Source organism: Bos indicus, chromosome 25 (genome assembly GCF_029378745.1).
Source record: "Bos indicus isolate NIAB-ARS_2022 breed Sahiwal x Tharparkar chromosome 25, NIAB-ARS_B.indTharparkar_mat_pri_1.0, whole genome shotgun sequence".
NCBI classification, from domain to species: domain Eukaryota; kingdom Metazoa; phylum Chordata; class Mammalia; order Artiodactyla; family Bovidae; genus Bos; species Bos indicus.
Window position 1 is genome coordinate 2626177 of NC_091784.1, and position 25162 is coordinate 2651338.

Below are 25162 nucleotides of genomic sequence, written 5' to 3' on the forward strand. Positions count from 1 at the left end.
GCTGAGAGTCAGACACGACTGAGCGACTTCACTTTCACTTTTCACTTTCATGCATTGCAGAAGGAAATGGCAACCCACTCCAGTGTTCTTGCCTGGAGAATCCCAGGGACGGGGGAGCTTGGTGGGCTGCCATCTATGGGGTCGCACAGAGTCGGACACGACTGAAGCAACTTAGCAGCAGTCCAGAAACAACCACATGCTCATCAGTTGGTGAAGGTGTCAGCAAAATATGATGGATACATCCATAAGATGGAGAGACTGTTATTTGCCAAAAAAAAAAAAAAAGGAATGAAGCACTGATAACATGCAAAAGCATGGATGAACTTTGAAAACATTCTAAGCGAAAGAAGCCAATCACAAAGGCTCACATTAATATATGATTCCGTATATATGCAGTGTCTAGAGTAAGCAAACCCATAGAGACAGAGTCGATTAGCCTTTGCCAGGGCTTGGGGTGGGTGAGGAGGGGTTGGGGAGTGAAGCTTCCTTTTGAAGTGATGAAAATGTTCTGGAATTAGTGGACCTGGTTGCACGTTCTGAATATACTAAAAGCTGAATTATACACTTTAAAGTCATTACGATGGTGAGTTTCATATGTGAGTTTTTTTAAGTGAAAAAAAGTGTAGCTATGAAAAAAAAAAGTTTTCGCTCCCTTAAGGTAGGAGTGGTCAACTGGTGATTCCTGGTTTCAAGAGGTCTGCTGTAGGTTTCCAGTGTTGGTAAGACAGGGCAGTTCTTAGAGTGCCCTGTGATTCACAGGTAAGGAGACCTGGTGCCTGAGCCAGGACCCCCTTTCCTTCATTCTCTTTCCAGGAGCTGAGTGTTGAATGTGGCCTCAATAATCGCATCCGGGTGATAGGGCAGATCTGTGAGGTTGCCAGAACGAAGAAATTCGAAGAGGTAGGTGTGTCTCGGGTGGGTGACTGGACAGATTCATGTGAGCTGTGCTAGAGCCTGATTTGGCTTTTTCTAGGAGCAGGGCTGACAGCTGACGTCGCTAAGGAACTGTCGCACACCGTTTGAGAAATTTAGTCTTGTCTTAGTGATGGGGAGAGCTTCCCTGGTGGCTCAGCTGGTAAAAAATCCTCCTGCCATGCAGGACACCTGGGTTCAATCTCTGGGTTGGGAAGATCTGCTGGAGAAGGGAAAGGCTACCCACTCCAGTATTCTGGCCTGGAGAATTCCATGGACTGTATAGTCCATGGGGTCGCAAAGAGTTGGACACGACTGAGAGACTTCTTTCACTTAGTGATAGGGAAGCTTCTGGAAGTGTCCTGAGCACAACGTTGAGAGGCCAGTTACGTGTGGAGATGCGGAGCAAGAGGTGAGGCTCTTTTAGCAGATCCAGGAGAGGTTTTGAGGTGGCTTACAGAAATGCACACTCACTGTCCTCTCAAATTACAAACTTGCAGGAAAGGACAATAGAGGAATGTCTGTTTTGTTCAGTAGAGAGTATACCTTGATGTAGAACAAGTCCAGGCATGCCAGTCTCTGTCTTTTGGAGAGAGACGTTTGGGTGGTATTAGGCAGCCTCACAGATGTAGGCATGTTTATTTCTGATAGACACTTCCAGGCTCTTTCCCGCGTCCTGTGGACAGAGGGGGGTGCTGCCGTTAGAGTTCCTCAAGGGCTGTGCCCTCACCTTGCCACCCCGCTTTTGCGCAAATGACATAGGACTAGATGTGGGTCTCATACCTGATGGGTTCAGATCTGCCTGGGGGAGAGTGACCCCTGTGTCCTCTGCAGATCATCTGAAACGTGCAGGCTGCACTTCACCAGGGATAAATGTGAGGACAGGCATCAGGGTTCTCAGAGCTGTTGGTGTGAGTGCAGAAAGGGGAGCCATGGCCAGGGTGCCATCTAGTGAATGCGCGGCTTGGCCTCAGAGGCCTGGGTAATCTGGGGGCTCAGGTTGCATCGGGAGGAGTACAGGGAATGGGAGAGAGGAGGGGAGGTTCTGGGGTGTCTGGAGTCGGTTAGAGTGTTGGTCAGACTGCATCTAAAAGACATTTTAGCCCCCCACTTAAGACGAGTGAGCGCAGGAAAGGGTGAGTGGTCTGGGAACCTTGGCTGAAGTGGGGAAAGGAAAGTGATGTGAGAGGCTGATTCGAAGAGCTCTGGGGAAAGGGCTCAGTTCCCTCGTGGGCTGGGTGGACTTAGAAGGCAGATTCCAGAACCTGCACAGAGCACTTGGCAGAGGCAGAGTTGGGGTAGGGTGCTAAGTAGCCCGAAGCTGGCTTGTTCACACAAGGGGGAGCCAGAGCGCAGGGCTCCTGGGTCAGTCCACAGGCCTGGGGATCGCTCTGCCACTGCTGGTTCTGAGCATCTTCTGGTGACTGCCCAGAGAGGCTGAGCAAGCTCTGGGAACTCCCTGCTGATCTCCGGGGGCCGCCAGGACAGCCCCCCTGGCCCACCTGCCCTCCTCCCTGACCTCAGCCTATGGCCTGGTGAGGGTTAAAGGACCAGCTAGGGTTTGAAGGAGCTTGGGAGCCGTTCCCCTGGTCAGGCTCATGCTCGCTGTGGGCTGTGACGTATAGATGAGGGCTTTAGAGAAGCGAATTTAAGTCAGAAGAGCACGTTGTTCTGCTCTGTCTTTTGCCCATGAGACTGTCCCCTGAGACTGACCCCTGAGCTGAGGGGCCAGCACGCCGATCGCCATCCCCTCTCTGCTGGGCAGCACGCGGTGGAAGCACTCTGGAAGGCCGTCTCGGACCTGCTGCAGCCAGAGCGGCCACCCGAGGCCCGGCATGCGGTGCTGGCTCTGCTGAAGGCCATCGTGCAGGGGCAGGTAAGGGTGGCCCGGTGGCACCCCGCACAGGTTGGCCGGTGCCCAGGGCCCTGGAGCTGCACCGCTCGTGTGGACACATGGTGTCACCCTCTCCTATCTCTGTGACCCGCACACGCCACCGCCACCTCTCCTGTCCGTTGAGGGTGCTTGTCCCTCCTTTTTCTGGGGTGTAGTGCCATGAGTGCGCCGTTGCTGTCTTGGTCCCACTGACCTCCCCACCCTTCTTACCCGGGTCCAGCCCTGCTGGAACACCCAGGCCATTCCTGCCTGGGAGGTTCCCTCTCCTCGTGGCTGGTTTCCTCCACACCTTCACAGCCCCCTGCTCTGAGAAGCCCCCACCTCAGCTTGGCTAGGCCGTTGCTGTCATTCCGTGAGCACCTCTCGAGGGTGGGGCTGAATCGACCCCTGCTGAGAGCCCGCCCCTGTGTCCAGACCTGGGCGCCTAGTAGGTGCTCCACACACAGGTCAGCTGATGGCCAGTGCGCCTGATCCCCTCCCCAGCTGGTCCCTCACAGCCGCTTCCTAGGGGAGGGAGACAGGGCCCCAGGGCTGGGAGTCTTGGGGCCGCAGCACTTCTAGGACTTATCACAGCTGCCCGGGAAAGCCAGGGGATCCTGACTGTTGACCCCATGGTTTTATCTTCAGGGGGACCGCCTGGGCGTTCTCAGGGCCCTCTTCTTCAAGGTCATCAAGGATTACCCCTCTAATGAAGACCTCCACGAGAGACTGGAAGTTTTCAAGGCCCTCACAGACAATGGGAGACACATCACCTACTTGGAAGAAGAGCTGGGTGGGTGCCAGGTTGGGTGTGAGGTTTCTCTGGCCTTGGTGATCAGATTTAATCTGGGATACCCAAGGCCTCGGGGTCCAGAGGGAGAGCTGCAGTTCACAAGGGTGGCCTGAAGAGGGCGCTGAAGCACCCAGTTCTGCTTACCTGTGTGCAGCCTTCTTCAGCTTCCCAGAGCTCCTGGGGAGCTTGTTAAAAATGCAGAGTTCTGGGCTTCGCTCCAGACCTGCTGGCTCTGAACCCCTGGGGACTAGGGCCTGGACATGTCTTTTGGGCGGGCAGGAGGTGGTCTGAGGTTTTTTTTTTTTTTTTGGGCCGGGGGGGGAGGAGATGGGGGCTCGCAAGGACTCGGGGCGGCAGTTCAGTCAGACACGAAGTCTGTCAGACATGAAGTCACTCAGTCAGGCGGGAGGGCCCCGGGACACCTGGTCTGAGTTTTGTTGTTGGAGAGCATGCTGTCAACCCAGGCCTCAGGCTGGGTCTTGCCAAGAGTGGCTAGAAACTGAGTGTTGCTTGTGTCTCTTATGGGGGAGGCCTTCCTAGACTCTTACCCCCCGTTTGCACCCCAAGCATCAGGGGTCAGGGCTGTGAGCATCAGATGCACAAAGGCTGTCCCTTCCCCAGCCCAGACCCTGCATGCACCTGCGTGCTGGTGAGCTCCTGTGACTCGCTGGCCTGCCGGGGCTCCAGCTCAGCCTCCATCAGCACCCTGGTGGCCTGCCTGTCATTCCATGGGGACCATTGATGTGGTTTCCAGCAGTGAATGGGAGGGGGACACAATTTCCTGGGAAGGGAGTGAGTTGTATGGACGTTGCTCTCTTCTCCGCAGCGGACTTTGTCCTGCAGTGGATGGACGTTGGCCTGTCCTCCGAATTCCTCCTGGTGCTCGTGAACTTAGTCAAATTCAACAGCTGTTACCTTGATGAGTACATCGCATCCATGGTCCAGTAAGAAAGCCTTTCAGTCACATTGGCCTGATCACAGTCTCACTGTCTCATGTCCGCAGTTCAGCTCTGCAGGGTGAATAAAGCTGTTGAAACCATTAAATGAGATATTGGGAATGGCCAGAGCCATTTTCCGCATGCTGTTTGTGACGTGTGTGATGTCTGGTGACTGGTTCACCGTTACTTGCTGTGTTGAGAACACTGCAGCCTGCAGGCGGAGGCATGGTGCTGCACACCCGCTCCCGAGCAGTGGTTGGGTGGTGGGAGCCCTGAGGGAGGTCAAGCACCTTTTTAACTGACTTTGTTGAGGAAGTAGTGGAGCCACCCACCTTCAGGGCAGTGTCCTCTCAGCTGTCTTGTGCTTCTTCCCCAGCATGGTCTGCCTGCTGTGTGTCCAGACCGTGTCCTCCGTGGACATAGAGGTCAGTAACCCCCCTAAGGCCCCCTCCCCCCAGGGACAGTCCCTTCCACCCTCCTGGGCAGGCCAGGTGGTGTTGCAACTGAGACCCTGGGCCCTGGGGTCAAGCCCTGTGCTGCCGCTCACCAGCTGGGTGGCCTCAGGCATGCTGCTTGGCCTCTATGAGCCTCAGGATTCTCCTCTAAGGAAGGGCGGTTGGGTGATATCTGTTCTGGGGTCATGATTTATGACGGAATGACCCGCTGTGACCAGGATGGAGCAGGGCCTCCCAGACGCACACTGACTCTGAGGGTCCCAGGAGGGCCACTATGGCAGAGGGAGGGCAATCATCACTGATCAAAGCGGCATCAGTGGGAACCGGTGGAGATGTCCCATCCCTGCAGGCAGGAGGCAGGCCGGCCTGACCCTCTCTCCGCCCCCCAGGTGTCTCTGCAGGTGCTGGATGCTGTGGTCTGCTACAACTGTCTGCCAGCCGAGAGCCTCCCCCTATTCATCGTCACTCTCTGCCGCACCATCAACGTCAAGGAGCTCTGTGAACCTTGCTGGAAGGTAGGGTCTCCCCTGCCGTCCCACAGGGGCTTCCCAGGGGAGGTGATGAGTCAGCCTGAGGACAGGACAAGGACCCTCTGGTGTGCAGTGAATGGCCTCTGACTCCTGGAGCGCCCAGACAGTGGTGTGCTGAGGGAAGGCAGTGCACTTTCCCAGTGGCTGAGTGGAGGCCAGGGTTTGGTGGCATTTTGAGGGCAAACTTGGGTACCCATGTCTGGGAGGAGATGGTGGAGAGCAGCTGGGCGTGGAGGGCTGCAGGGCGTGGCCGTGTGAGGCCTGGGGCTCGTGTCTGCCTGTCCGACGGCAGCGTGTTACTTCCCAGCTGATGCGCAACCTCCTGGGCACCCACCTGGGCCACAGCGCCATCTACCACATGTGCCGCATCATGGAAGACAGGCGAGTGCGGGCCGCCCGGGCCCTGTGGGCGAGGGTGCGGGCAGCTCGGCGGCCATGGGGCCCCAGGGGAGGCTCCCCGTGTGGGCTCTGGCCCAGCACAGGCTGACGGGAGCCTCCTGGGCTGGTGGGAGGGCTGCTCCATAAGGGGGCCCTGAGCAGGGGCACACATCTTCTGCTCCTGTCTTCCTCCTGCTGGTGAAGTCAGGACATTCAGCCTGAGCTCCCGACCTCCCTCCACATGTGGACCTCCTCCAGCGGGGCCGCGTCCCCAGGCCTGCCTCACCTCCCGCAGCTGAACCATCGCAGGGCCCGTCACTTCTGCCCCAAGCTGGCTCATCGGTCCACTCCCTGGCCCCCACCCCCCCCCCCCCCCCCAGCTCTCACCCGCTCACTGCTTTCCTGCATCCACTCTTGGCCTCCCAAGTCCAGTCCTCCACACGCAGCCACACAGATCTGACAGTGTCCTTCTCTGCCCGAAGCCACAGTGGCTCCTAGTGCACTCAGCCTGTGAGCCTCTCATTCCTCCACCTTGCCTTTCTGCTCCCACCCTGGGCCTTGCGCTACTGTTCGCCTTGCTGGAATGTCCTTCTGCCTGGGTTGAGTTTCTCTGAGTGTCCTCGACATCTCAGTGTTGTGCCTGGATTCCCTGATGGCCCGAGCAGTCTGCTCTCCTGTCCCGCGGCTTCTCTTCAGCTGTAACCTGAGGGGGTCCCCAGCGTTAGTTTACGCGATGATTTGCTTCACACCTGTGTCTCCGAGGCTGTCAGCACCACGAGGCTGAGGGCCTTTGTGTCCTGGCAGCTTGCGTGGCTCCTCAGCCAGTCAGCGTGATGACTGTTGAGCACACGTGAGAACAGACCACGTGGTTGTGCTGCCCCGGGCCCCTGCACAGCCCCTTGCCGTGCTCGGCTGCCACCTCAGAAGCGTAGGGACCTCTGGAGAAGCTGCTGGAGCCTGGCAGACGCCGGGCTGCCCTCAGTTCACATCCTGTCTTCCCGGGATGCTTTCAGAGCCTACATGGAGGACGCACCACTGCTGAGAGGAGCCGTGTTCTTTGTTGGCATGGCTCTCTGGGGTGCCCACCGGCTCTATTCTCTCAAGAACTCCCCAACATCTGTGTTGCCATCGTTTTATGAGGTAACTTAGTTTCTGCACCATGGTAAGCTGGCGAGCGTGGCGGGGCTCCCCTTAGCTGGGCTGGGCCCATCAGACTGGAGTCTGCTGCAGGGACGGGGCTTTGCATGTAGGGATGAGATGTGGGACCTTTGAAGGGTTCATTCGCAAGCAGATGTTACAATTTATGAATTTCATCTTCTGCCAATTAGCATCAGGACTGCTCAAGATTCCCTTGGGGATAGCTGCATGCTTGCTTTTGACAGTTCCCTCGGTCCAGTGGCAGCTTCTCTCTCGTTCTAGAATGAGGCCAGAGATGGTAGCTCGTGTCTCCACAGTGCCTGGTGAAACCTGCAGCACTTCGTGTTTTCACATAGTTGTCACGGCATCCTGGTGGGCTGGGGTGATCGCACTCTTCTCAGCTTACCAGACGAATGGAGGCACTGGGTCTTGTCCAGGCTTGCACCGTGTCCTGATCAGGGTCGTCCTGGGTGGGGAGGGCATGCTCTCTGTGCAGGGCTTGCGTTTCATGAGGCCAGTGAGTTGGGGCCCAGAATTTGAAGTGAACGGTCTGGCTCCATCAGGCCCTTTGGAGCCAGCGTAGAACACATACTTCCGGGCTCCTGAGATGCTGTTTCTGTGGCCCGTGATACGTGTGGAAGCAAGGGTCTCAGGCTAGGTTCCGAGGGAGGGCTGCGTGCCCGGGCTTCCTTTGCGAGAGCTAGCAGGAGCTGACTGCCACGTGCCCTGTGTTCCAGGCCATGACCTGTCCGAATGAGGTGGTGTCCTACGAGATTGTCCTCTCCATAACCAGACTCATCAAGAAGTACAGGAGGGAGCTCCAGGCCGTGACCTGGGACATCCTGCTGAACATCATCGAGCGCCTGCTCCAGCAGCTCCAGGTGAGGTGGGCAGGAAGGCTGGCACGGAGAGGACCAGGACTGTAGACTGGTTGGCCGGGAGGGCCCTCCCTCAGAGTGCGCTGTGCCGTGTCCCCTGATGGTTTTCAGGGCTGTCGGCTTGTGGTCCACTGAAGATGGCTGTTTTTCCCAAACATGCTCCGTCAGCTGGAGCAGGACTGTGTTGTAGGTGAGCAGGGGGTGGGGGGCCATGTCAGTCAGGATGGACAGAGTAACCTGCCAGGTCACCTCCACGGCCGCAAGTGGACCGTGAAGACAGTTCCTGCCTGCCACTTTGGTGGAAGTTTGGAGTAAGGCATTGCCTGTAGCAGGAAGGAGGATGTGCTCGAGCAGGGGCTGTGAGGAGAGGCGGCCACACGCAGCGCAGGCTCGGGCCTGGACCACTGGGCAGGCAGCCAGACCCATGGGAGGAAGGACAGAACTCAGCAGGGCCCGGGCTCCCATCCCTCAGGGATGGGTACTGACTGTTCAGACAGTGCTTAATCTTGGAGAGATGGGCTGGAAGACCACACCATGGGGCCCCCAGAAGGTGCGAGAGCCTGGGGGCAGCCCACTGTGCAGGCAGCGCCAGCGCTCCGTGGCACCTGCCGTTCCCAGTTGGCAGGAGCGTCACAGGGCCTGGCACATCCAGCATGGGGCAGTCATGCCCCCCGCCCGGCTGGAGGGCTGGAGTCTGGACCCAGCTGTCTTGAGCTGAGGACTCCAATACTGAGTCCTGGCAGGGAGCTGGGCTCCTTCCTGAGTGCCAGGGTCCTCGTGTTGCAGAGCCTGGACAGCCCAGAGCTGAGCGCCATCGTGCACGATCTGCTGAGCACAGTGGAGGAGCTGTGTGACCAGAACGAGTTTCACGGCTCCCAGGAGAGATACTTTGAACTCGTGGAGAGGTGTGCGGACCAGAGGCCTGTAAGACCACCTCTTTCCTCACCACGGTGGGGCTGGGGTTTAGGTCAGGTGGTTGGCGGGGGATCTGTGTGGGTCTGGGGGAGGTTCTCCTTGAGTTTGAAGTAAAGGCCCGGGCAGGCTCCTGTTCCCTGGGGTTTGTGCCCCAGCAGTGATGTCTGTAGTAGGCTGGAGGCCTGCGGATGTCTCCAGTAGGCTGGAGGCGTGCGGGGCTGGGCGCTCCGCACAGCCCGACTCCATCTCTGCTCACCTGCGTGGAGGGAGACGCCTGGCAGTTCTGCGCTTGGTGTGTCTGCTCCCCAAGCCGTAGGCCATCCTGGCACCAGAGAGGCTAGCCTGATGCAAGACTTTCATGTGGGTTTTCAGTGAGTCCTCACTGAGGCCAGCAGAGCCTCTATCGTATATGCTCCCTCCCTGTGTCCTGGAGTGGCCGTTCTCCCGGGCCAGCAAAATGGGGTTGGGTTTATGAGAAAATCTCGGGGAGGGCCGAGCGGCTCCTTAACCCCAGGTCTATCTTCTCTCAACAGGAGTCATCCCTTTTAAACTTAATAACCTACAGGGCTCAGTCCATCCATCCAGCGAAGGACGGCTGGATCCACAACCTGCAGCTGCTGATGGAGAGGTTTTTCAGGTGGGCGCACAACCGGGACAGTTAGCGCCTTCCTCTCTGGATCTTGACTGTGACGGTTCTCACTGCGCGGGAGAGGGTTTGTCTTCCAGTAGGACAGACAGACAGGCCCCTGAGGCTGCTGTGCTTGTTCTTCCTGCGGGGTGGTTGTCTGAAAGAGGCTGTCTCTGAGGGCCAGGTGCTCTGCCTTTCGCCCGTTCTGGGTCTGCATGTTGCTGCTCTGGGTCCATGTCGCAAGAATCTGGCCTCAGTCTTGCCTGCCGCGGAGGCGGGTGGGTGTGGGGTGCCCAGAGGGAAACCCTCGGACTTGAGGCTGGTGCAGGGGGAGGCGGCGGCCGGTGCAGCTGCCCAGCCCCAGCAGTGTGCCCCGCCCCCAGGAACGAGTCACGCAGTGCCGTGCGCATCAAGGTGCTGGACGTCCTGTCCTTCGTGCTGCTCATCAACAGGCAGTTCTACGAGGTGCGTGTCGGGGCCGCCGCGGGAGCCCTGGGGCGGCAGGGGCGGGGTGACCTCCGCGGGCCGTGCAGGGCACTGCTGGCCTCAGAAGCAGCCTGTGGCCCTTGCTGGGGCCCCTCAGTGGCAGGCTTTGTTTCCTCGTTGACCTCTCCCTCCCTTCGTCACTCCCAGGCCTGTGGCTAAGAGGCCAGGAGGGCACAGCCCCTGCCTTCAGGAAAACGGACTTGTGTGGGGACGTTTTCTTTTCATTTTGTGATCACGCTCGCCCTCTGGACTCTGGGTGGGTCACCAGCTGCCAGGGTGGGGCCAGGCCCTGTCTGCCTCTCTGCTGGTTCTCTCTGTTGCTTCCCTTCCGGTCTATCCTCTAGGTTTGGGGTCAGAACCTGCCCTTCTTTCCAGAACAGCCACAGCCCCGCCCGCCGGGCTGCCTTCTCCAGGAGAGGTGCTCAGGCGCTGGGTGTGTCCCTTCTTCCAGCACCTTCCTCACGGTGGCCTCGCTGCAGCGCATGCTGCTCCTGGGACCTGTCGGCCCCGCCTGCCCTCTCAGCCTCCCCTTTCTCTGCATCTCTGCTGGAATTCACTCTGCAGAGTCTGGCTCAGCACTGCCTCTTTCAGGAAGCCCTCTGGGCTCCCGGGTCCCTTGTGTTGGGGTCGCCTTGTCTTATTCTGCGCTCCTGTAGTGCCTTGTACCTGCTTCTAGCGCCTCCTATAGCCCCATGACAGTGGGCTCTGTGATATCAGTGCACACGCAGAGGGCCCTCCGCGTGGGGGCCTTCTGAATCGTGACACTGAGGGAGCGGAGACGTGGTCACTGCCGTGTTCACGTCTGAGCCTGCACCCGCGGGCTCTGCCCACGCTGGGCCACTGTGTACCTGCCATTGTCCTGAGCTGAGGGGCTGTGCTCAGCGCCCTGGTAGGGGCCCTCCGGCTCTTGCACACCGCTGCCATGGGTTGTCCCAAGTTTGGATGACGTGTTGGTGTGTCTTGGCCATGGCCAGAGGATCACCTGGCTGCTCCTGTGCTTGCTGCAGGAGGAGCTTATCAACTCAGTGGTCATCTCGCAGCTCTCCCACATCCCTGAGGATAGAGACCACCAGGTCCGGAAGCTGGCCACTCAGCTGCTGGTAGATCTGGCCGAAGGCTGCCACACCCACCACTTCAACAGCCTGCTGGACATTGTTGAGAAGGTGAGAGCCGCGCGAACCTGGGGGGCTCAGGCAACCATTGGGACCCCACTCAGTGGTGGAGCCCGGCAGGCAGCAGCGTTCCCTAGACCCGCTGTCTGTTCTTTGCAGAGTGACTGCCTGAGTCTCCCCGAGACCGGTTCCCTCCTGGGGTTGGGAGGCCTGGCTGCGCTTGCTGCTGCCCTGCTGCCTGGGGTCCCGGGACATGTCTCTGTGGCTTTAGGAAGGGCTGGCTGGGGCGGGCTTGGGTCCATTGCTCTTCTGCACAACCAGCACCATTTTGTTTTAGTTTTAAAATGCATTGCAGATTCTGATCTGTGCCTTGGCGGGGTGGATGGCGCCTTTCTTTCTGAGAAATAGAGGAGAAAGTAGTCGCTGGTTGAGAACTTCGGAGGTGATGGTTGTTGCCTGAGGGAGCCCAGAGCTGGGGTTTAGCGGAGGTCTTCTCTCTGCAGGTGATCGCCCGTTCCCTCTCTCCGCCCCCCGAGCTGGAGGAGAGGGATGTGGCCGCGTACTCGGCCTCCTTGGAGGATGTGAAGACTGCGGTCCTGGGGCTCCTGGTCATCCTTCAGGTGGGCTCTGCCTCGAGGGTGCTGCTCCCTGGGGACCTGTGCACTCCCGGGGGTGGTCCTGCCTCCTCGGTGCCGTGGGGCCAGGTCAGAGTCCTCACGGCGGGGTGGACGAGGCCCCGAGTCAGTGCAGAACTGCCTCAGCTGTCCCCGCGGCCAGGGAGACGGGGAGGGCTGCCGTCTGTCTGGCCCCGCGGTTGTGTGGCTTTCTTTAAAGGAGCTTTATCAAGAGGTAATGCATGTACCGTACAGCTCATCCATTAGAGTGTGTGGTTCAGTGGTTTTTGTTATGTTCATAGAGTTGTGCAGCTGTCGTTACAGTCACCCCAAAACAGCTCCACACCCATCAGCGGGCCCTCCTCATTCTCCCCTCAGCACCCCAGCCCTTAGCGGTCCCTGACACGCTTTCTTTCTCCGTGAATTTGCTTACTCTGGGCATCGCATAGACACAGAGTCACACAACATGCGACCTGTTCTGTCTGGCGTGTTTCACTGAGCATAATGTCTCTCACGTTTCTCCCGTGTTAGGGCGTGTGTCAGTACTTTGTCCTTTGTCTTGCTGAGTAACGGTCGTTGTGTGGGTATCTGTTCATCAGTTGGTGGTCGCTTGGGTCATTTCCACTTTTGGCTACAGTGAACACTCATATGAGTTTTTGTGTGGATGCATGTTTCATTTCTCCTAGGAGTGGACTTGCTGAGTCAGCCAGTAACTCTGGGCAGTCAGTCGTCTGAGAAGCTGCCAGGCTGTTTTCTTTAGGGTCGGCTCCCATTTACGTTCAGAGCAGCAGTGGATGAGGGCTCCGTCTTTGCCACACCCTCATGCACACTCCTGATTTTCTGTTTGTTTTTGATTGTCACCGTTCTCATGGGTAGGAAGTGAAGTCTCATTGTGGTTTTGAGGTGCATTTTCTTAGTGACTAATGACACTGAGCACCTTTCCACATGCTGGTTGGTTGTGTGTGTGTCTTCTTTGGGGAAATGTCTGTTCAGGCCCTTTGCCCATTGTTAAGCTGGGTGGTCTTTCTTGAGTTGTCAAGGTCTTCACATTCTCTGGGTACAGGTCCCCCGTCCATTAGCCCACTTGCACACGTCCTCAGCGGCTCTTGCCCGCTCTCCAGGGTAGTGGCTGTCCTCGTGTGTTGCAGGCATCCCTGGGGTAGCTGGTACCGTGGCCGTCCCTTCACACCCCAGCAGGGTAGTGATAGACGCTTCTGCTGGCCGCCACCCGTGCATCGCTGACCGGCAAAGCAGTGTGGTGCTACTTAAGGTCACTTGCCAGGATCTGTATTGTGTAAAATGAAATGTTTGAGTTAGTTGGTTCATCAACTACTTTGTAAAACGTTGATGGTAGAACAGTTCCTGTAAAGTTTACACGTGGTGGAATTTTATTATCTGGCGTGGAAGTTTAAAATTAAAATATATTTGATACAAATACTGAACGGCACTTCCTGGGCGTCTTGTCGGCAGGAGCCTCATGCTCCCTGTGTCCTGACTTGAGGGGTCGTGGAGAGCCCTGTGGTCTGGATGGACCAGAACCCTACTGCGGGAAGGAGGGAGAGACGGTCTTGCTCTCATTTGGAAATCCAGCCTGGAGACCTGGGGCTGTCAAGCGTGTGTGTGTGTGTGTGTGTGTGTGTGTGTGTGTACAGTGATACATGTTTTAAGTCTCCTCCAAGGCTTAGAGTACCACAGAGGGGACTGCAGCCCCACCCCGTAACCCCTGACCCCTTCCCCCAAACCAGGCTGCTGGCAGCCCTGAGCGCCATCTGCCTGCCCAACCCCCCAGGCCTCACCTTTCAGGGAGATTTCCTTGACCTTGTGGAGGGGGCGGGGATGACTGCCCCATTGCGAGGGGACAGCCCCCTTCATGGGCTCCTACGGGGCACACATACCTCCTGCCGTGTGGGGTGACCCCCCACCCCCAGTTTCTCCCGCTTTGCCTCATGGTGTTGAGAAGGTGCTGTCAGCGCACGTGGGTCCTCCCGCACGTGGCTGTGCCGTCAGGCAGTTTCGCCGATTTCTTATCTGATTCCCTCTGACAACACAGACACGTGACTGTCTCTGGTGTTTCGCCTTCACCAAGGGGGGCATGAGAGGCAGTACCTGTGGAAGGAAATCCCGGAGGGGCATTGGTGGCTCGCAGGGTTTGTCCGTTTTAAAGGGCGGTAGATGTGGCCAGTTACCTCAGTGCCTGCTGGGCTACTCCCCCGGACACCACGGTGCTGGCTCCCCGGTTGCATCTCAGCCTCCTGCCCTCGCCGTGACCGGCATTCTCTCTGCAGACTAAGCTGTATGCCCTGCCTGCCAGCCATGCCACACGCGTGTACGAGACGCTGGTCAGCCACATTCAGCTCCACTACAAGCACAGCTACACCCTGCCCATCGCCAGCAGCATCCGTCTGCAGGTGTGTGCCCTGGGGCGCCCAGCAGCTGCAGCCGGCTCGGCGAACACAGTGACCGCTGGCTGGAGGGGTGGCGGGGCCCCAGGGGGTCTGCAGCAGACGGTCCCTCCTCTGCACCAGCCGAGGCTGCTGCTTCCTTGCCCTGTGGTCTGTGTGCCTCTCAGTCACATGGGGTTCTGAGATGGGGGTGGAGAGCGGGAATTGCCCTGACTTCCAGGGGGTCCTGGTGCCCCAGAGCCTGGCGGTGGAGGGCAGGGCAGGGCACCCTGGCTTGAGCTTCCGCCTGGGGAGCTGGTGGCAGCGTGAGCAGAGGTCGTTGGGATGGAAGCCCTGTCCCTCATGGAGCGTCTGCCTGAGGGGATGTCTCTCTGTGTTTGGGGGCGAGGGTGTCCTGAGCAGAGCTCTGCTGTCAGTACCGCAGGCCATGTGTTGTTGCCTGGCCAGGTGCCAGGCATCTGCTCCCTGCCCCACTGCCCCGGGTGAGAGACCGATGTTGCCCAGCTCTTGTGGGGATCACCAGCACCGTGGGGAGGCCACGGGTGCTGTGACATTGGGGCGGGTTTGCCGTTGGGGTGGCCACCCCTGCTGAGAGCCTGCGTGGCTGGGCGGCCGTGTCCTGCTCTGTCGGACCGCGCCGCCCGCTCTCCGCAGGCCTTCGACTTCCTGCTGCAGCTGCGGGCCGACTCACTGCACCGCCTGGGCCTGCCCAGCAAAGACGGGCTTGTGAGGTTCAGCCCCTACTGCGTCTGTGACTGCCTGTACGTCCAGGGCCCGGGGCGGGGTGGCGGCTGGCTGCTCTCACCCTGGGGCGGCCCTGGGGCAGGGGACAGCTCCATAGGGCTTGGTGGGCAGCCCCGGTTGCAGCTCGGGGCCTGTGTCCATCCTTAGCCTGCTGGAGAGGGAGCTCTGGCCTCAGCGCATCTCCTGCTCGCTCCCACAGGGAGACAGAGAGGAGCTCCGAGAAGAAGGCCGGGGGCCCCCTGTCCCCGCCCGCCGGGCCCCCTGGCCCTGCGCCTGCGGGCCCTGCCGTGCGCCTTGGGTCCCTGCCCTACTCCCTGCTCTTCCGTGTTCTGCTGCAGTGTCTGAAGCAGGTAAGGGGCTGGGCTCCCAGTGGCACTGGGTCAGACCGAGCTTTCTGGGTGCCCCGGGCACTCAGCCCCTTCCCTGTGGTGACTGTGGGGGGTGCTCACGTCTGAGGGCCCTCAGTGGTTCCATAGTGGGGTGCTGAGCGCCTGCCATGGGCAGTGAGTAGAAGCTGGAAGCTGGTGTGGAGCCCAGGAGACCTTCTGCCTCTGGGAGTGGTGGTGGTACAAGAGTGAAGGGTGTGGACAAGCAGCTGGATTGTGGGGTGGGGCGTGCCTCCAGGGGGCTCTGACTAGTGGGGCGTGCCTCCAGGGGGGCTCTGACTAGTGGGGCGTGCCTCCAGGGGGCTCTGACTAGTGGGGCGTGCCTCCAGGGAGGCTCTGACTAGCCGGCGGTGCTGAGGGCTGGGGGCATTTTGTGTCGTGGGGTGTGAGGGGGCGGGTGAGGGCAGTCTTGGAAAGCGGGAGATTGCAGCAGCAGGAGGGAGCCGGCCTGGTGGTGGGGTGGGTAAGTTGCCTGCCCTGGAGGTGTAGCTGGGCCTCCCGCCCACCTGGCGTCTGGAGGCAGTGGCCACGGTCCAGGACTGACCCTCCAAGTGCGAGCTGCAGGGACAGAGGACCAGGTCATGCAGGAGAGCAGGTCCAAGCCCTGTTGCCGCCCAGATGGAGCTCAGCCCTGAGACCTGTCTCCCGTTGCTGCAGGAGACCGACTGGAAGGTGCTGAAGCTGGTGCTCAGCAAACTGCCCGAGTCGCTGCGCTATAAGGTCCTCATCTTCACCTCCCCATGCAGTGTCGACCAGCTGTCCGCCGCCCTCTGCTCCATGGTGCGCCTTCCACTTTGGCCCTCCTCCTGGCCCACTGAGCCTGGGAGGTGGGCGGGGCCACATGTAGCACAGACAAGTTTGCCTCAGACTCATCCCTGGCTGGAGCGCAGGAGGGGCCTCCAGGACCCCATAGTCCCATCCCTGCTCGCCGGTGGGGGATCAGGGGCCTCAGTGAAGGGCTGAGCTCGCAGGCCCGGACGGGGTCCTGACTCCTCCCCTCTCCTGCAAGGAGCTCTGTGATACGGGCATCCTGTCTCCTATCTCCCTAGCGGGTCCACAGGTGTCCTCCTGCTGCTCTGAGAAAGCAGACTGCTGGTTAGAAAGGGCAGTAGGAGGGTCCCAGGCCTTTGGCCCATCCTCCCGCTGGGCTTCCATTCTCAGGGGCCTGCCTGGGTCCCCGGCCACCTGGCCTGACCTCTCTGCCGACAGAGCTTCATATCTGGGCTGTGGCTATTAGCTTTCAGGTCCCAAGACCCTGGAGCGGCTCCGAGGCACTCCAGAAGGCTTCTCCAGAACCGACCTGCATCTCGCTGTGGTTCCCGTGCTGACAGCCCTGATCTCTTACCATAACTACTTGGACAAAACTAGACAGGTACCGGGCAGGAGAGGGACAGTTGGTCTCCAGGATGCTGACCTCAGCCAGAGTGGCCCAGTGTCTTCCTTATAACCTGGTGCTGGGCCAGGGCGAGGGTAGCTGGCTTTGTTTCCCTCTGGGGCCACTGCAGGCATGGACTGACGCAGCCTAGAACCACGGATGTTTGGACTCCCTGGTGCTCCCGAGTTCTCTCCGGGTGTGGGCTTATGCAGTGCTCCAATGTGGCCTCCCAACGCAGCCCCGTTTTCTTTTTAAGGAGCATTGCCTGGCTTGCCCTTGCTCCAGCTTTAGGGTAGGTGCTCAGCCTCTTGACTAACCTGGGCGTGTGTGGAGAGGCAGGGTGGCCAGGCCAAGGGCCCCCACTTCTCTGCTTCCACGTCTGTCATCAAGAGCAACAAGCACGCATGGTAAAGCCTGTCTCCTCAGGTCCACACTGCTGGGTACAAGGCCTGCAAGGAGCCATTATCTCATGCTTTAAGCTCCCAACACTTGTCTTTGTCACCCTGCCCTTATTGAGTAGGGAGCAGAAGTGTTTGGATGGTCAGGGCAAGGCGAGCCGCTGAACGAGGACTGTGTGGGCCCTGAGCCCACGCTCCTGGTCAGCGCTGCTTGGGGCTCACTGCACACTCGCACTCCTGGGGAACGTGAGCCTCAGCTCCTCCTGTGTGGCCCAGCCTGGTTTTCATGGCTGCACTCCTGGGGTAGCTGGCCACACTGGGCTGAAGGTTCCCCAAGGACGCATGAGGCCCAGAGTGTTACTGCGGGTGGGGGCGCTGGCTGCAGGAGGTCTCAGAAGCACCCAGGGCCCAGGTGGTTTGCCCCGAGGCTGTGGCCTGAGCCAGCACTTGTCTCCCGGGGACTTGGCCAGGGTGGATGTGGGCCAGCCGCCTCGCTGTGTCAGACAGCTGGGGATTCGAGAGCCAGGGAGTTGAGCCCAGCGTGTCCTGGCTCTGGAGTGGGCTGGGGGCACGTGGGGAAGTGTCAGGGAGGCCTCGCTGTCCACTGGGCTTGGGGGGCTCAGCTGCTGGTGGTGCTGCCGCTTGGGGGTCCTGAGACCTGGGATAAGGCCCTTGGCTTTCCCCTCTGGGGTGGAGGCGGAGAGACCGGGCCCTGGCTCCCCAGAGGGGCTCTCTGGATGGGGCATGGGCGCGGGCCAGCCTGTGGTGGGCCTGGTGCGAGTCATCATGCTGTCCACAGCGGGAGATGGTGTACTGCCTGGAGCAAGGCCTCATCTACCGCTGTGCCAGCCAGTGTGTGGTGGCCCTGGCCGTGTGCAGCGTGGAGATGCCCGACGTCATCCTCAAGGCACTGCCCGTCCTGGTTGTGAAGCTCACACACATCTCGGCCACGGCCAGCATGGCCATCCCGCTCCTCGAGTTCCTGTCCAGTACGTGTCTGTGGCTGCGCCCGTGTGTGCTGGGATGGGTGTCAGTGGGGTGGGCTCTCGAGTCTGGGGCTGCGCCTTGCCTGAAATAACCTTTGCCGACTCTCACCTCCCCTTGCTGCAGGTAGGTGTGCTGTGCCCCATGGGCCCCTCTGCTGCTTCAGGGCCTTTGCACCCCCCCACCCACCATGCTTGAGGGCTTTCCTTCCTGGCCTCTCAGGGTCAGTGGCCAGAAGCCGCCCGTTGGCTGGCCCTGGGCCCTGTGCTTGCCCAGCTCTCAGCCTTCCCTTTGTCCCCTCAGCACAGCCGCAGCTTGGAGGGCGTCTCACCTCTCAGGCTAGGGTGTCCAGGAGCTGGGGGTGCCTGGCTCGCCCCTTCCTTCCCAGTGTCCCTGGGTATCTGGCCCTCAGCAGGCCTTGGGCATGTGGACAACAGGAACCAGGCAGGGCTTTGCTTCTGTAAAAGGCCACCTGGGGCCAGCGTGACTGCGTATTCATTCTGTTTGCAACGGTTTGTAAAGATGGAAAGCATGTGTAGCTCACAGGTCATGAAGCGAGTCTGCACGGAGCCAGGGCACTGTCGTTTGCAGCCGTGGGAGCCAAGGCCCAAGGTCACGCTCGGGCGGCTGCCGCCTTCGCTCCTTTGCTGCCCTCGGGTCAGAGTAGCAAGGCTGGCTTTAGACACACAGCACAGGACGCTGGTTCCCAGCCCTGTCATGGCCGTGGGCACGTGTGCCCAGCCGTCGGGCCCCTCACTGGCTCTCCTTGTTGCAGCTCTGGCCAGACTGCCTCACCTCTACAGGAACTTCGCAGCAGAGCAGTATGCCAGTGTGTTTGCCATCTCCCTGCCGTATACCAACCCCTCCAAGTAAGTGCTGGCCATACGTCCCTGCAGGCCTCCTCCTCCTCGGTGTGGCCCAGGCCAGCTGGAGGCCTCTGCTCACCGGAGGCCAGGCCTCTGGGCAGAGAAGGCCTGCTTGGTCTTGGCGCCTCTGACCTGCTGCCCTCCCTCCTGGCACGTTTCCCTGGATCCCTCCCCGGGCCCAGCACCTCCGTTTCTTCTCGGCAGGTTCAATCAGTACATCGTGTGCCTGGCCCATCACGTCATAGCCATGTGGTTCATCAGGTGCCGCCTGCCCTTCCGGAAGGACTTTGTTCCTTACATCACCAAGGTGAGCCGGTGAGGCTGTTGGCCGTCTACGGCTGGAGCAGGGTGACCAGTGGGAGAGGAGGCGGGCACCTCTGGGGCACAACTCGTGGCTGCCCATGTCCTGGGCCTGTGGCTCACCCCAGGGTGCCTGGGTGGCTCAGGGGCAGCGGGAGAAAGCCTGTGGGTACCTCCTGGCATGTGGCTCAGCTCCGCTCCTCTCTGCCAGGGTCTGCGCTCCAACGTCCTCCTGTCTTTCGATGACACCCCCGAGAAGGACAGCTTCCGAGCGCGGAGCACCAGTCTCAACGAGAGGCCCAAGAGGTGTGGGGCCTGTGTGGGCGGGGCAGGCCTGCCGGCAGGGCCGCGTCATGAGGAGGCTGGGGCTGCCTGGCTGCCCCAGGCCAGGGAATGGAGACGGGCTGTGGCTGAGGGCGAGCCCCCTGTAGCCGTGCTGAGCGCCAGGTGTCCTGGGCTCAGGAGGCAGGCGGCCTTAGAAGGCTAGAGAGGCCTGCGCCCTCTGGGGCCTCAGTGTAGCTGAGCCTGCATGCTGGATCCTGGCTGGTCCTGCCTGGATGGTGGGCGAGCACAGACTCTCCGAGCTGGAGGTTGGGGTGCCAGCTAGTTCTAGGGCATCTGGATTTGGGGCTGACTCCACTGAATGAGCCCAGGTTGACTCCTGAGAAGCCCACACTCGGCCTGCATGGGGGCCCAGGGCCACAGACGCCCAGCCTCAGACCGCCGTGGCCTGCTCCCCCAAGCTCTCTCCCAGCCCACTGCCAACCGGGGACACGCTCTTCACCTCAGCTGCTTTCGCCAAATCTGAGAAGAGCCGTGCTAGGCCTCGTGTTCTTGTTTTGCATTCCATTTGAACGGCTGCCCCCCGTCCCGCCCCCCTTCCCGTCCAGCTTTCCTGGCTCTCCCTGGTGGGAATACGGCATTTTCCAGAAGTCAGTGTGACCTGAGTCAGAGGCTGTTCTCTCAGGGTCCCAACGGCTGGGGCTGGGCCTGGAGTTAGAACTGGCCTTTTCTGGAGCTGTGCCCCTCAGGGCCCCAGCAGCTGGTCCCGAGCAGGGGGGCGGGACACCTGGTCAGCACAGCCTGGAATCTGCCGTGCGGTGCGATCCACACATGTTTAATTTGCACCAATGTTCTTTGTTTTAGTATCATGCGTGAAACCTTACTTTTTTGCCGTCATGTTTACACGATGTATTTTCATGCGTTTTTGTTTTCTGTTTCTCCCCCTGCTAACTGGCCTCTGGCATGGTTTTTTGTTCATCTCACCCGCGGGCTCTCCATCCTGACCCTGTGGCCTGTGACCTTTCCTCCTCATCCCTCCAATGGCTTGTCCTCCCTGCCGGGAGCTGGGCTCTCTGGGGCTTGGGCCTTCCTTCCTCACCTGGTAGTTTGAGGATAGCCAGACCCCCCAAACAAGGCTTGAATAACTCTCCACCCGTGAAAGAACTCAAGGAGAGCTCTGCAGCCGATGCCTTCCGGTGCCGCAGCATCAGTGTGTCTGAACATGTGGTCCGCAGGTAGTGGGCTCTGTCGGGCGGGGGGCTCGGACCCTGGAGCTGGGCCCGTGAGTGGCGCTGCCAGGCGGGAGCACCCGGGTGGTTGTGCATGGGGCTGCTTGCATGACCTCGTCACCTGCCCATGCCCTCCCCAGCCAGAGTTGAGGAGAGCCCGCCTGGCAGCCCTTGGGCCATGTGGCCGGGGCTCTGCGGTGGGAAGCCTGGTGGAGAGGGCTGGAAAGGTTGCATTCTGTCGCCCGGCCTCGGACTAGCGTGGGCTAGCTGCACGGCATCCTCAGAGGCCGGCCTGGGGGCCCGAAGCGGGGTGACCCTTGTGAGGCAGCTGGTGTCCAGTGGCAGTGCCCACAGGCCTGTCCCGGAGGTCAGGGGGCTTTTGCAAACTAAAGCCACACCCATGCCGGTCACCTGAGGACACACTCTCCAGGGTTTGGCTTTTCTCTCACGTTCTCTTGAGTGGGCTTTCTTCTTGAGTTTTTCCTCTGGGAAAGGTCTGCTTTCTGTGGCAGGTGAGAGGGAACGGGGGCTTCTGTGTAGGACAGTGGGCCAGGGGCCAGCCTGCAAGGGGCTGGGCATGGAAGGCCTGACCTCCCCAGGGGTGCGGCCTCGTCACTTCCCCTGCTGTGTCTTGGAGCTCTTGAGGGGTGGGGTTCACCGCTTCATGCCCATGGGCCAGGCTACACCGTCTTCTCACGTGGAAGGCCCCTTAGGCCTCAGCATCCCACAGCTCAGGGACCCAGCCCCTCACTGATGCCTGGCTCAGGCCCCAGCCTGAGCCTGGCTTCCCTGAGTGGGGTTTGACCTGGATGGGAATCGGGGCTGGGTAGTCGTCAGGGAGGCTCCCCTCTCAGCTGTTTTCAATAACTTACTTACCATAAGCAAAACTCAGCCACGGGGGCGTGAAATTTGTATTGGAGTGAGACCTGCACACACCCCTCCTCCTGGTCACGGGGCGGGGTTCGGCGGCCAAGTGTGGGGGTGAATGCAGTGCCTTACACAGGACCCAGACCCTGCCCGTCCTCCATGGGAGGGCCCGGGGGCAGAATGCAATCTGTCTGTGTCCTGTGGTCTCCACGTCTCTGCATGACTCCACTGTTCTGCCACAAAGGGGTCACCTAATTCTCCTGTGCTTCGGTGAGGGGCCAGCCTCTCTCCCCGTCTCCGAGGACTCTGCTCTGACGAGCCGGCCTGGGTCTCTCCATGAGCCCCTGTCTGCCCGCCCCCCAGGGCGGTGTGTCCACTCTTTGCCAAGCTGTGGTTCTATGGGCCATGTGCCCTGCGGGGTCTTTCTGAGCGCGGCCCTCTCCGCACCTGCATGCCTTGAGCTTTGGCCCCGGTGGTAGACGGCTAGGCCCCTGCCGGCACCTGACCTTGCCATGGATCCTCTTCCAGCAGGATCCAGACCTCTCTCACGAGCGCCAGCTTGGGGTCTGCAGACGAGAACTCGATGGCCCAGGCCGACGACAACTTGAAAAACCTCCACCTGGAGCTCACAGAGACGTGTCTGGACATGATGGCCAGATATGTGTTCTCCAACTTCACGGCGGTCCCCAAGAGGTGCGAGTCGGCTCCGGGACAGGGCAGGGCTGTGCTCTTCTGTGACTGCATCCAGTCTGAGCAGCCGCAGGAGTGATATGGGGGCGCCTTGTCCGTCCAGGGCTCCCACCCAGTGAGGTGTTGACTGACTCTGTGCTTTCAGGTCCCCCGTGGGAGAGTTCCTCCTGGCTGGTGGCAGGACCAAAACCTGGCTGGTTGGGAACAAGCTTGTCACCGTGACGACAAGCGTGGGGACCGGGACCCGGTCACTGCTAGGCCTGGACTCTGGAGAGCTGCAGGGTGGCCCGGAGTTGAGGTGACCACTGCTTTCTGCCTCTCTGTGGTCTCTATCCTGAGCCCACACCTGCATGAGAGTGTCAGATCACCTGAGCCCATGAACTACCTCAGTCACACTCTGGGGACCCTCTGTCCTCAGCTCTGACCCCAGCATGCATGTGAGACAGACAAAGGAGGCACCCGCCAAGCTGGAGTCCCAAGCTGGGCAGCAGGTGTACCACGGAGCCCGGGACCGGGTCCGCTCCATGTCCGGTGAGCCCCCGCCCTGCCCCGCCTCCCCCCCCCCAGGGCCTTTGCAAGGCCAAGAAAGGCCCGGGAGCTGCGGGGCAGGGCAGTCTGTTCAGACCTGGCCCGGGCTCTGAGGAACTTGTGCTGTCTGCAAGCCCTCCCCACCAGGCGAGGAGGGGGCGCTGCTTCTGCGCAGCTGTGAGCCATCAGCCCAGCCCACCCCTGGGGCTTTCTCTGCTGTCATTTAAATGAGCCATGGTCTGAGCCGCAGGTTCTGGGCCCCTGCCTGCTGCCCTGGGTCTACCAAGCCAACTCGACACTGTCTGAGGGCCGTGCCTGGGGAGGGCTGTGCTGCCTTGGCCCCGGCTCGGAGTTTGGCAGCCTGGGCCCCCGCTGGAGCAGCCAGGCCTGTTGGGCCAAGCGGTGGTGGTAGCCAGCCCTCCCCTCTCCTCCTCAGGGGGCCATGGCCTTCGAGTGGGTGCCTTGGACGCTCCAGCCTGCTACTTCCCCAGCAGCCCCACGTCCCCGGGCTCCCAGACCGCTCCAGCCAGCCAGCCCGAGAAGGCCTCAGCTGGCAGCCCGCTCCCAGCACAGAAGGAGAAGACAAACCTGGCCGCTTACATGCCCCTGCTGACCCAGGGCTGGGCAGAGATCCTGGTCCGCAGGCCCACAGGTACCCAGGGGTGGGCCCGTGCTCGGCCGGCCTGGGCTGCTGTCAGCACGTGGTGTGCACAGTGACGCAAACGCTCCGGACGCTACGGAGCTGGTGGCGGCCAGTCGGGAGATCACCTTGAGCTGAGTCCCCAGGGGTGGACGTGAGGGCTGGGCGGCAGCTGGTCTGCTCAGGCTGCCACAGCAAAGCCCTGCCGGCCGGGCGGCTATAACCACAAGATCTCCTGCCTCCTGGCCCGCGAGCCCGGGAGCCGAGCGTCAGGATTGTGGACAGGGCTTGTTTCTCCTGTGGCTGTCTTCTTGCTGGCTCCTTACAAGGTCATCCCTCTGTGTCTTAGTCGTCCTTTGTTGTACGGACCCTGGTCAGAGCAGAGCAGGGTGCAGCCGGGGCTGCCCAGGGCGGGCGGAGGGCAGGGCTGCTGGGGGTGCTATGCTGAGCCCTGAGCCCGCCCCACAGGGAACACCAGCTGGCTGATGAGCCTGGAGAACCCGCTCAGCCCCTTCTCCTCGGACATCAACAGCATGCCGCTGCAGGAGCTGTCCAATGCCCTCATGGCCGCCGAGCGCTTCAAGGAGCGCCGCGACACAGCCCTGTACAAGTCGCTGTCGGTGCCGGCGGCCGGCTCAGCCAAGCCATCCCCGCCCCCACGCTCCAACACAGGTGAGCGCTGGCCCCCACCCGCCTGTGTGCCCCGTCTGAGGGCGGATGGCCGCGTGGGGTCCTGGGCCGTCTTGGCTCTGCCAGCCTTGGGCGCTGAGGAGGCCGGCTGCACGTGGGGCACACTGGTCTGCAGACCTGGTGCTTGAGAGCGGGGCCTGCTCCTGGGGGACCCTCCTTTGGAGATGTGCCGTGAATCGGTGGCTCGAGGCCTCCTCAGCTGGCCCTGCTCGTGGGGTGGACACAGGCCTTGCTCTGCACCCTTCTCGGGTACCCGGCGCTCAGGGTCCTGGAGACGGCCGCGCTGCTGCTGGGGTGTGGGTGTGGACGTGCCAAGCTCGCCTGCGCCCGTCTGCGCCTGCGCCGCCCTCCTCCCTGCTTCCCTGCGGCCGGGTGACCGCTCGTGAAGAGAGGCGCGCTCCTGTCCCCGGCGTGCACCTGAGCAGCTGGGAGCGCTGGCGTGTGCGCCGGCTGCTGGCCGCCCCTCTCTCTCTCCAGGCTCGGGTCCTTGCAGGACCGGCGGTGCCTGTCCTCTCTGCTCGGCTGTGCGTGGCCTTCCTCCTGCTGACGGGCCGCTCACGGTTTCCCTTGCAGTGGCCTCTTTCTCCTCCCTGTGCCAGTCCAGGTGCCAAGGAAAGCTGCACAGGAGCATTTCCTGGGCAGGTATTCGTACGCTCTTTAAGGAAAGCGGTGTTTGCTGCAGAGCGCCGCTCTGCCTTGTAGATGCTGTGTCATCGTCCCTCCTCCGCTCACCCCTCCCTGACCCCATCTGAGCCTCTCGTCGCCTCAGGGAGCCATCCCCGACTCGCACGAGGACGTCGGTGCAGGATGCCTGTGCTTTGTCAGCGGGAACCCCCACTGCCTTGTGCCCTCTGTGCCTGAGTTCTGTTCCCAAGCCTGTCGGGCTCTCCCAGCCCTGTCTTCAGCTTGAGGGGGTGACCTGGATGACTGCACCCCAGAGACCGGCAGAGGACAGAGCTGCACTGCCCTGGCTCTGGTGCTGACGGGCCTTGTGAGCCCACAAATTGGGTGTGTCTGCCGTACACACGGGCTGCCCGAGGGCCCCGCAGGCTGGCTTCCAGCCCGTTGCTCCCAGGCCCTGGCCGGAGGGTGTGGCTGGCCAGGTGCTCCAGCTGCCCCAGTCCCCCACATG

The 25162-nt window shown here is 60.9% G+C and overlaps 1 protein-coding gene across 18 annotated transcripts in view; it reads left to right on the forward strand.

Moving 5' to 3' along the window:
• Positions 1 to 25162, forward strand: part of TSC2 (TSC complex subunit 2) — a 30911-nt gene that overhangs the window by 1324 nt on the left and 4425 nt on the right. For 3 of the 18 annotated variants that reach the window (XM_019987326.2, XM_019987327.2, XM_070779442.1), the window contains 30 exons: positions 814 to 900; positions 2678 to 2788; positions 3434 to 3578; positions 4405 to 4522; positions 4893 to 4941; positions 5361 to 5486; positions 5809 to 5882; positions 6893 to 7019; positions 7754 to 7897; positions 8681 to 8818; positions 9343 to 9446; positions 9821 to 9902; positions 10931 to 11086; positions 11539 to 11655; positions 13935 to 14057; positions 14706 to 14812; positions 14995 to 15145; positions 15839 to 15961; positions 16419 to 16553; positions 17754 to 17943; positions 18714 to 18807; positions 19009 to 19111; positions 19316 to 19410; positions 20493 to 20621; positions 22011 to 22175; positions 22318 to 22470; positions 22591 to 22703; positions 23137 to 23352; positions 23809 to 24012; positions 24604 to 24672. In XM_019987326.2, the coding sequence (XP_019842885.2) occupies positions 814 to 900; positions 2678 to 2788; positions 3434 to 3578; positions 4405 to 4522; positions 4893 to 4941; positions 5361 to 5486; positions 5809 to 5882; positions 6893 to 7019; positions 7754 to 7897; positions 8681 to 8818; positions 9343 to 9446; positions 9821 to 9902; positions 10931 to 11086; positions 11539 to 11655; positions 13935 to 14057; positions 14706 to 14812; positions 14995 to 15145; positions 15839 to 15961; positions 16419 to 16553; positions 17754 to 17943; positions 18714 to 18807; positions 19009 to 19111; positions 19316 to 19410; positions 20493 to 20621; positions 22011 to 22175; positions 22318 to 22470; positions 22591 to 22703; positions 23137 to 23352; positions 23809 to 24012; positions 24604 to 24672 (3748 nt within the window). Of the gene's footprint in view, positions 1 to 813; positions 901 to 1305; positions 1325 to 2677; positions 2789 to 3433; positions 3579 to 4404; positions 4523 to 4892; positions 4942 to 5360; positions 5487 to 5808; positions 5883 to 6892; positions 7020 to 7753; positions 7898 to 8680; positions 8819 to 9342; positions 9447 to 9820; positions 9903 to 10930; positions 11087 to 11538; positions 11656 to 13934; positions 14058 to 14705; positions 14813 to 14994; positions 15146 to 15838; positions 15962 to 16418; positions 16554 to 17753; positions 17944 to 18713; positions 18808 to 19008; positions 19112 to 19315; positions 19411 to 20492; positions 20622 to 22010; positions 22176 to 22317; positions 22471 to 22590; positions 22704 to 23136; positions 23353 to 23808; positions 24013 to 24603; positions 24673 to 25162 lie in introns of those variants that run through there. The other 15 variants (XM_019987321.2, XM_070779439.1, XM_019987322.2 and 12 more) reach the window with 8 other exon arrangements.